The 9,182-nt window shown below is 59.2% G+C and overlaps 1 protein-coding gene across 1 annotated transcript; it reads right to left on the bottom strand.

The window, feature by feature from the left end:
• Window positions 1-681: 681 nt before the first annotated feature.
• On the bottom strand, window positions 682-8,942 carry LOC135891980 (epoxide hydrolase 3-like). The gene is made up of 5 exons (XM_065419662.1): window positions 8,687-8,942; window positions 7,354-7,482; window positions 6,861-6,964; window positions 3,618-3,766; window positions 682-901 (listed from the first exon to the last, which is right to left on the bottom strand). Exons 1-5 carry the CDS (start codon window positions 8,940-8,942, stop codon window positions 682-684), a joined length of 858 nt encoding a protein of 285 aa, XP_065275734.1.
• Between the last annotated feature and the right edge of the window lie 240 nt (window positions 8,943-9,182).

The raw sequence follows: 9,182 nt of genomic DNA, 5'->3' as shown, positions 1-9,182 counted from the left end.
AAGTAAGGGTGGCAATACCATACCCTGCCACCCTTATTTCTGTGCTGCTGCCTTCAGAGTCGGGCGGCTGGAGAGTGGCGGCTGCTGACTGAGGGCCCAGCTCTGCAGGGAGCAGCACAGAAGTAAGGGTGGCAATACCATCCCATCCTTCTGTGCTACTGCTGACGGCAGCTCTGCCTTCAGAGCTGGGCTCCTGGCCAGCAGCTGCTGCTCGCCAGCTGCCCAGCTCTGAAGGCAGCGCCGTCGGCAGCAACAGCCCAATAGGAAGGATAGCAGCACCGCAACCCCACACACAATAACCTTGCAACCCTCCGACAACTCCCTTTTGGGTCAGGACCCATACAGTTACAACACCCTGATGCAAATAGCTGAAATCATGAATTTTTTTTTTTTTTTTTTAAATCCTATGACTCTGAAATTGACCAAAATGGACCGTGAATTTGGTAGGGCCCTACCTATACGTCTGGGAGTTCAGGGCTCCTCTCTGCAGGAGGGCTCAGGCAGGATCTGGAGGGGTGACCTGCTGCTGGAGGGATGGTACCCCAGGCACAAGACCAATTAGTGCGGGGGGGGGAGGGGGCTTGGCCCAGTGGAGGGTCCGGGGCTGGTTTGCCAGGATCAGGTCCCTGCCTTGCCACACCCAAGCCAGTAAATGGGGCCCAGGCATGGCACCAGCCCCGCTCAGTCACTCTCCCGCAGGAAGCTCCAGATCAGCTGATTGACCTTGTCGGGCTGGTCCTCGCTGACAAAGTGGCTGGCCTCTGGGATGCGCCGCACGCGGCAGCGCTTGCGCACATACTGCTCCAGGAGGGGGATCATCCCAGCCTCCAGGTACACGTCCTTCTCCCCCCAGATCACCAGCGTGGGCACCAGCACGTCCTTGCACTGCATGGAGCTCCTGCTGCAGGGAGGGGGAGAGAGAGGTGACCACTTGCCCAGGGCAGTGGGCACAGAGCCCCCTCACAGCACAGGGATGGTGGGCAAAGACAGGAGGGTAAGCGGAATACGGGGGAGGGCGTTCAGGTTACCTTAGTGCTGATGGGGGGTGGCACAGCCTCTGGGGCAGCTGCCTGACTGCACCTTCCTTCCCAGAACTCCATAGTTAGACCTGCTACCCCAGCGAGAGCCTGGGGGTTTGTCTTGCCACTCACAGGCCTGGCAGCACCTGACTAAGGCCTGGTCTACACTACACAGTTAGGTAGACGTAAGCTGCCTTACATCGACCTAGCTATATCAGTGTCCACCCTACTACTCCTGAGGGCATTCTGCACCAAAAAATTAATTCTGCAAGTTTTATTTGTCAATAAATAAATGCAGAGGCTCCAGCATGGCAGTGGGGAGCACAGGCCGATGGCTGTACGAAGATGGGAGATCACCCTACAGCCTCCCCACCCCCACCCCCAGGAACACAGACTCAGTGGTGAGGCTGCACCCAATCCTGACACAGCACAAGGCCTGGGCCTATTCCAGAAACACACTGGGGCCCTGGCCCTCTGCACCAGGCACACCAGGTCTGGGGTAGGCAGGCTCAACCAGGGAGGATCAAAGTGTGGAGGGGCTCAGTGTTGGGGTTTTGGATTCTGTGTGGGACAATCTGGATGCAGGCAGCTCAGTGTGGGGTCTAGGTATGAGGGAATCTGATGCACAGAGGCTCATTGGGGGGGTGCAATGGGACTCTGCAGGGGCTTCCAGGTGAAAGGGGTTGGGGCCCAGCACGGGGGTCTGGGTGCAGCTAGTTGGGGGTCAGTGGCCTGGGGGTCTGGATGTGGGAGCTCAGGGTGGTGCAGGGGGTGGGGCTCATCAGGATGGGGGTTTGAGTGTAGAGAGCTCAGTGGGGGGTGATTGGAGGCAGGGGGTCTGGGTGCAGGGGTCTGCAGATGCAGGGGTTGAGGTTCAGTGGTGTTGGGGTTCGGGCATGGAGGTTCTGGGTGTACGGGGTGAAGCTTGGCAGGGGTGTCTGGGTATGGGAGGTCCATATGCACAGGGGTTGAGTGGATGGGAGAGCAGCTCCCTGTACACTGCCCCCCGTCCCCACAGCTTAGGAACGATGGGGGCCGGAAGCAGGGGAGGATGCTGAGCTTCCTGCAGCTGAGGGAGGTTTCTGGGGGTGGGTCTGACACAGCCCCAGCACTCCTTGCAGGGGAAGAGGAAGTCCCGTCCCCTCCTGCCTCCAGCCCAGCCGGGACTAGCAGCTAATCCCAGCTCAGGGTAGGAGCCACTGGCCGGGGTGTTCCCAGTCCTATGGTGATTTACGTCACCACTGGCTACTCCGGATGCCTGAAATGATGTACCTGCACAGCTAGGGAGTGGTGCATGACTGCTCTTGGAGCTTCCCTTTGCTTCCCTGCCAGAAAATCATTTTTCTGCAGGGAAGCAAAGAAATCTGCAGGGAACATGAATTCTGCGCACACGCAGTGGCGCAGAATTTCCCCAGGAGTAACACTACAGCCTTGCTCCTGCTGATGTAAGTGCACTACTACTCTGACATAACTACTCCACCTCCACAAGAGGCTTAGGGCTTATGTCAGTGTAGATAGGGTGACACAGCGTCCGTGTCATCCAACATCAGCTATTGGATGTCATTTTTGTTAATTTCACGGCTCCCTCTTAGAGCCGAGCTCACAGTTCAGGCTGTCACCCTGGGGTGGGTGTAGGGCTCCAGCTAGAGCCCGGCTGCCCTCGGACTCCCAGTTCCTGGCTCCCCATCAGGAGCCTGGCAGCCGCCCAGGCTCTGGGTGCGGAGTTCCCCGTGGGGAGCCGTGGGGGGGAGGGGCATCAGGGCTCCCAGCAGTGGGTATCTGGGAGTTGAGAGCCCAGGGAAGGGTGGGGGGCAGCCACGCACAGGGTTGAGAGCCCTGGCTCTCAGCCTCCTGCACTGCCCCACTTAAGTCGGTGGAATCGTGCTGGTAAGGAGGGTAGTGTGGATACGAATCTGCAGTGGCTGTAAGTCAACCTAACATAGGTCAACCTAAGTTTGTAGTGTCAACATGCCCATAGTTACCCCTGGCAGCAGGGCCGGCTCCAGGCACCAGCTTGGCAAGCAGGTGCTTGGGGCGGCCACTCCGGAGAGGGGCAGCAGGTCCAGCTATTCGGCGGCAATTCGGCGGACGGTCCCTCACTCCCGCTCGGAGCGAAGGACCTTCCACCGAATTGCCGCCGCAGATGGCGATCGCGGCTTTTTTTTTTGGCTGCTTGGGGCGGCCAAAACCCTGGAGCCGGCCCTGCCTGGCAGCACCAGACTCTGCCAGGGGCGACTACACCACAGATTTGGTTCTGGGAGCAGAGAGGGGCCGCAGCTCCCAGTGCAGACAGATCCCCCGGCCCTTGGCTCTGGGCAGTGTCAGGGAAGCACGGGGTGGAATGGGATCCTACAGTCCTGTGCAAGCCCCAGCACATCCCTTCCCTGCCTCGGGGCTGCCACCCACTAGCCCCTCCACTCATTCCCTGCAGGGCTGCTCGGGCAGCCAGTGGGGCCGCAGCAGCCACTTCCCCCTCCTGCTCCTCCCAGCCCAGCACGTGTGCCCTCACCCGTCCCATCTCCCCAGCATCAGAGGGGCAACTCACTGGGTTCAGTGTGCTGCACTGGGGTGAGCTCCATGGAGGGGCAGGGGCCCTACCTGAGCATGTTCCTGTAGTAATCGAGGGGTGGTGTCAGCGCTCCGGGCTTGGAGAAGCTGAACATGTAGGCCTCCAGCTCCTGTGTCGTCAGGCGCCGCTCAGGGTTCTGGATTCCTCCCTTCCTGCCTCCCAAAGTGTCCTTCAACAGCTGCCTCAGGACAGACATTGCCGGGGTCAGGGACAGCTCAGATCTGGGGCCTGGTGAGCGGCTCCCGGCAGACAAACCATCATGCTCCATCCAGAGCCAGGTAGCCTAATCCCTCCGCAGGGATGGCTCGGATCTGGAGCCTGGCAAGCCAAAGGGGTGGGGGCCTGGCTCCTGGCCAACAGACTGTCATGCCCCAAATCTTAGCTCCCTACAGAGCCCGGTGAGCCTGCTCCCCACGGCAGGGATGGGGAGCCCCCATGAAATGCAGAAAGAGAGTTCCAGCTAGTGTCAAAAGCCTGGCGTATGGGGGCTCCCGCTCCCAGAGATGACCCTGCCCGGCTACTGGGACAGGTGGGGTGCTCCCCAAAATTGCCCCCCATTCTTCCTAGCCTGCAGGCTTAGCCTGGAGTCAGCGGCCTCCACAGAGGAAACTGACCTATTCCGTCTCCTCTATCCCAGAATGGGCCCCTCGCATGCTCATGCTGCTTCTCCTAGAACAGTGCTGCTCAACCTTTTTCGTACCAGGAACAAGCTTGCTGTCTTCCAAACGTGTCAGGGAGATCTCAGGGACTGGTGCTGGTCCTAGCACTGGTCGTTGAGAAGCACTGCTCTAGAACCCCCACCTAGGGGGACCAGGTGAGGGAAAGAAAAAATTGGGACACATGGGGGGAGCAAAATAAAAAAGCGCTGCCGGCAGATATCGGGACAATTTGTAGGGACAATATCGGGATGTCTGGTCACCCTACCCCCACGTGGCTTTGATCAAGCAAGGGCTGTCTCCCCGGTGGTGGCCCAAACAGTGTGTGTAGAGAGGGCCGAGTCCTGACCCTCCCCATGACAGAGCATCCCGAATCCCAGGGGAGAATCCCAGAATAACGAGGGACCCTAAAATACATCTCCTCAGTGAGTCCTGGAGCATGTAGAGAGAGGTGGTCACACTGCTGAGCTCCTGCCTCCAGATCAGGCATGGACAGGACAGACACAGATGGGGAGGAGGGGACATGGGCATCACCAACCTGGATCAGCCACACACCCCATCTAGCCCAGGATCCCATCTCAGACAGGGCTAGTGCCAGCTGCTAGAGAGGAAGGGGTAAGAACTCACCCCCAGTCCCCACAAGGTCTCCTCCCAGGCTCTGAAGCAGGACTGTCGATCTCCTGGCCAACATGGTGTTTTGCCTTTGGTTTTGGTCATAACCTAACAACTCTGGCTCTCTTCCTTACCCAGAGAATCATCACTAAGTTTGAACCTCACTAAGTTCAGGCCTCAATGACTTCCCATAGCAGTGAGTTCCACCAGCTAATTATTTTCTTTCATGGGTTTGACTTTCCCACCTTTCTCCTGAAGTCTGGCTCTAGGCAGCCCAGAACAAAGCACCTTGCTCCAAAGGGCCAGGGTCCTTTAGTATAAAGCTCAGCTCCCTCCAAAGCAGAGGTCATTGGATTGCTATTTAGCTGCTCCTGCAGCAGTTCCAGTAATTACTGCCCCAAAGGCAGTCAGTAGCTTTTATCCCAGCCCCCCCTCCACCCCCACAACACAGTCTGTGGCCCCATCCTGGGAGGGTCATGCCCATTGTTCCCCCCTTCACTTCAGGTCTGTTGGGATATTATCAGCTGCCAAATTAATTGATACTCATTCCCGCCCCGCTCGCTGGGATCCCCCAATCCCATGCTCTCTAGCTGCATTACCGGTTCCTAGCTTCTCCCCCATTTAATGTAGGGCTGACTAGTTCTCCCTTCCCAACCCTGCTGTAGGAGCGACCTTTATCCAGCATGAATTCCATGGTGTCACTCCTGCCCCTCCTTCTAGCTACTCCCAGCCCCTTCCCATTAATCTCTATCCTCCGCACTTGCTAATTAACCAGCAGTTTATTACTGCAGCCATTAGGAACGGGATGATCCCTAATTAGCATGGGTGTTTCCCGTTTACAAAGCAGCCACTGTCCCTCTGATTTACAGGGCCATGGTTAATACACACACAAAAAATGGTAGATTAGATTTCCACCCACCACTGACATGCAGCCACTGCTGGGGTGGAACCTAGCCACTGGGACAGGAGGAGGAGAGGGAGCTCAACTGGTGCATCCAAAAGAAAGCAGCGGGGTGGGGAGATGGACAGAATTGAATTCCCTAGGTGGGTATAATCCCAGAATTCAGCCAGACCAGCACCCTTGCAAAAAGCACCCGAGATCTTTAACAAGTGCCAGTGGGGTTAGGGCCTCTGTTTTACCCCCCAAGCTGAAAGGCAAGGGAGTGCCGGACGCAGTGCCAGTCACCACTCAGTAGGCAGGTTTTCTCCCCCTGCACTGTGCTGGCCCCAAGGTGCTGGGCCCTCACCTCAGGAGTCAGTGCCGATCCCAATACCCCAGCAGGGCTGTATGGGGTGCTGAAGGAGCTGCACACCAGAGCTGTAAATGTCTGCAGTCATTAACGATCCCCTGGCAGCTTTCCCAAGTCAGGGTTAAACTCCCACTGGGGCCATTCCACCCTGCCCTTCAGCCCTAACATGCTGCATAGTGGGTGGTTACCAGGTGCCACATCCCTCCCCAGAGGTGGCTACACCCAGGGAGAGCGAAGGGGCAGTTCTATAAATGGGCACATTTGGAATCCTAATTAAGCTGAGCCACGGCTGCCAGGTCCCTTCCCACCCCCCTCCTCCCCGGATCCCCAGCTCCCCCAGCCAACTAGCCCCACTCCCTGCTCCCACCTCCCCCACCCCCAACTCCCCACTCCCACCTCACCCACCCCCCTCCTCCCCGGATCCCCAGCTCCCCCAGCCAACTAGCCCCACTCCCTGCTCCCACCTCCCCCACCCCCCACCCCCAACTCCCCACTCCCACCTCACCCACCCCCCTCCTCCCCGGATCCCCAGCTCCCCCAGCCAACTAGCCCCACTCCCTGCTCCCACCTCACCCACCCCCCACCCCCAACTCCCCACTCCCACCTCACCCACCCCCCTCCTCTCCGGATCCCCAGCTCCCCCAGCCAACTAGCCCCACTCCCTGCTCCCACCTCACCCACCCCCCTCCTCCCCGGATCCCCAGCTCCCCCAGCCAACTAGCCCCACTCCCTGCTCCCACCTCCCCGCTCCCACCTGGAAGTCACCCAAAGACAAGAGCAGCTCAGGCAGCCTCTGCAGCTGGAACATGACTATGTAGCTGGAGCGCAGCAGCTGGCAGGGGTGGCCTCCTCCGTACTCTGCAGCGGGTGGGCAGAAAGGCAGACACTGACATGCTGAGGCTGGAGGGTCTCCTACCCCGGGGCCCCCTGGAACGCTCAGGGCTCCCACCAGAGACAGGAGCGAAAGTCACGCGGCACGTGCCAGTGACGTCATTTCAGAGCTCGCTTGGGCTGGCCTGGTGCTCGGAGAGCCTGCAGCCCCTGTGTGTGTGTGTGTGGGGGGGGGGGGACGGGTTGGGAGCCTTCGTCTCCCCACCCCAAGGAGTGCTACTGTCACCTGGTCGAAACCTCCGTGCTGCTGGCAGGCACCACAGCCGCCTGTGCTGCAAGAACCAGCCTCCTCCACCCTGGACCTGCCACAGACCCTCGTGGGGGGAGCCCAGCACCCCTGCAGGTCAGAGCATCACCTTTAAGCACGGCCGGGTCGGTGGCATTCATGATAATGAGCTTCTCCACCATGTCGGGGTGATTCATGGCGAACTTCCACGCGATGGTGCCACCCCAGTCATGCCCCACCAGGATGCATTTGGTAAAGCCTGGAAGCAGAGACAGCGAGGCAGACCGACTGTCAGGGCAGAGTGACGCTGGACAGAGCTGGACTTCCACAGTCAGGGTGCCCCACCACTGCCTCTCCCACCCCACCCGCCTCCCCCTCTACCTTACCCTGCCAAGGGTATGTCCACTTCTCCCACAGAGTTGCCCTACCCCCCGCACCTCCCTCCTGCCACAGAGTTGCCCCCCTCCATTGTCTCCCTGCTCCCCAACTGGGGCAATAGCCAGAGGCTCGGACAGCCTGGACAGACCAAGCAAGCAAGCAGGTGGGATGGGACACTGAGCGTCTGTCTCTGCTGTAGACACACCTGCTCATTGATCCAATTCTCGCCCCAGAAATGGAACTCCCGACTCAGCAGAGCACAGCCACGCTGCCACACGGCAGCCAAGCTCTGCCCACTTGCTGCTTTGCCCACTTTGCTACCAGCCCCACTGGTACCAGCAGGCAAACGGTTCACGGTTCCAACAGCCTGACAAACTCACTACACCGAGCACACCACTTAATGGCGTTTACCCAGCAATGACATCATGGGAGGTTTCCAATGGAAGGCGATGTCATCCCGCTCCTCAGAATCCTTGCAGGTGGGGGGGATGGCTGATATTGAAGGAGTTGTGTATATGCATTGAACACATGGTTAAATAAGTGAAGTTTAGTCTCTAAGCATCGTGTTACGCTTTTGTCTTGTGTCACCTTCCCATTTCCATCATCCTCGCTCGCTAGCTCTTAGCTCTCGCTCTTCGTTACGACCTGTACGCCTGTTCTCACCCGAACTGGAACTCAGCCCTGTGATGTTAGACACGATGCTGAACCATCCCAGCTGGTGTGCGCTGTCCCTTGGACAGCTGACCTGCCAAGTCTCCGTGTTCAGTGGACGGGGGCTAGGCACTACAGGGGAATGCTTCACAGGGGCTCTGGGACTGCGGTGCACCTATTGTTAATCTGCAAGGCAAAGGAAGGGCTGCCTGGGGGCTAACAGACTGGAGGTGGCAGGGAGCTGACACCCACTTAAGCACAAAGACTTCCTCTGGCTGGAGGCCGGGGGTTCCAAAGTGACTCATTCCTGGGCATCCCAAGAACCATCACAGGGGTAAGAGCTGCAGCCTGGACTCTGCAGGCCACTGCCCCTCAAGACTCTGCAGGAGGATCCAGCCCCACTGTCCCCCCCATCCCCTCCCCCCCACACACACCCCACAGCACCTTAAGCTGCAGGTAGCAGTGCTCCCCATAGGAGGCATCGGTAAGGCATGGTGGTGGCATCTCTCGCATCCTCCAGCGGAAGGCCCGACACGGCCCCTGGGTCAGCACCAGCCACGGCACCCACAGGCAGTAGGCAGCCCCCACCAGGTAGGAGGCACTATGCACGGCCAGCCAGTATAGGAGCTTGGAGAGCTTCAGCAGCAGGCAGGTGGGGACCAGCAGAAGGCGGTAGAGGGAGCGCGCCATCTCCTACCGTCCCAGGACTGCAAGGGGAACAGGCCAAGGAGGGAGGGGTCACACTGGGGAGCCAGCATCCCCTGGGCCTCTCCTCACAGCACCAGGGTGTGCTCACTAGCACTGAACACCCCACCTCCTGCTGTCACAGGACCCATGAGCACCTGGAGTGGGGGGTCCTTAATGTACCATGTGCTCTGGTCCCCCAGTCCACCCTGCCCTGTTCGAATCCCCTAGCCCAGCAGCGTCCCC

Source organism: Emys orbicularis, chromosome 19, assembly GCF_028017835.1.
Source record: "Emys orbicularis isolate rEmyOrb1 chromosome 19, rEmyOrb1.hap1, whole genome shotgun sequence".
Taxonomy (NCBI): domain Eukaryota; kingdom Metazoa; phylum Chordata; order Testudines; family Emydidae; genus Emys; species Emys orbicularis.
This window is presented reverse-complemented; position numbering and strand designations above follow the sequence as displayed.

What these genes read in the sequence shown, in the direction of transcription:
- LOC135891980 (XM_065419662.1), bottom strand. Translation starts at nt 8,942, where the DNA reads ATGGCGCGCTCCCTCTACCGCCTTCTGCTGGTCCCCACCTGCCTGCTG. An exon ending in GCAGCTTAAGGTGCTGTGGG is followed by an intron (nt 7,483 to 8,686) that starts GTGTGTGTGGGG and finishes CTCTGCTTCCAG; the next exon opens with GCTTTACCAAATGCATCCTG. An exon ending in TGTCTTTGGGTGACTTCCAG is followed by an intron (nt 3,767 to 6,860) that starts GTGGGAGCGGGG and finishes GTCCTGAGGCAG; the next exon opens with CTGTTGAAGGACACTTTGGG.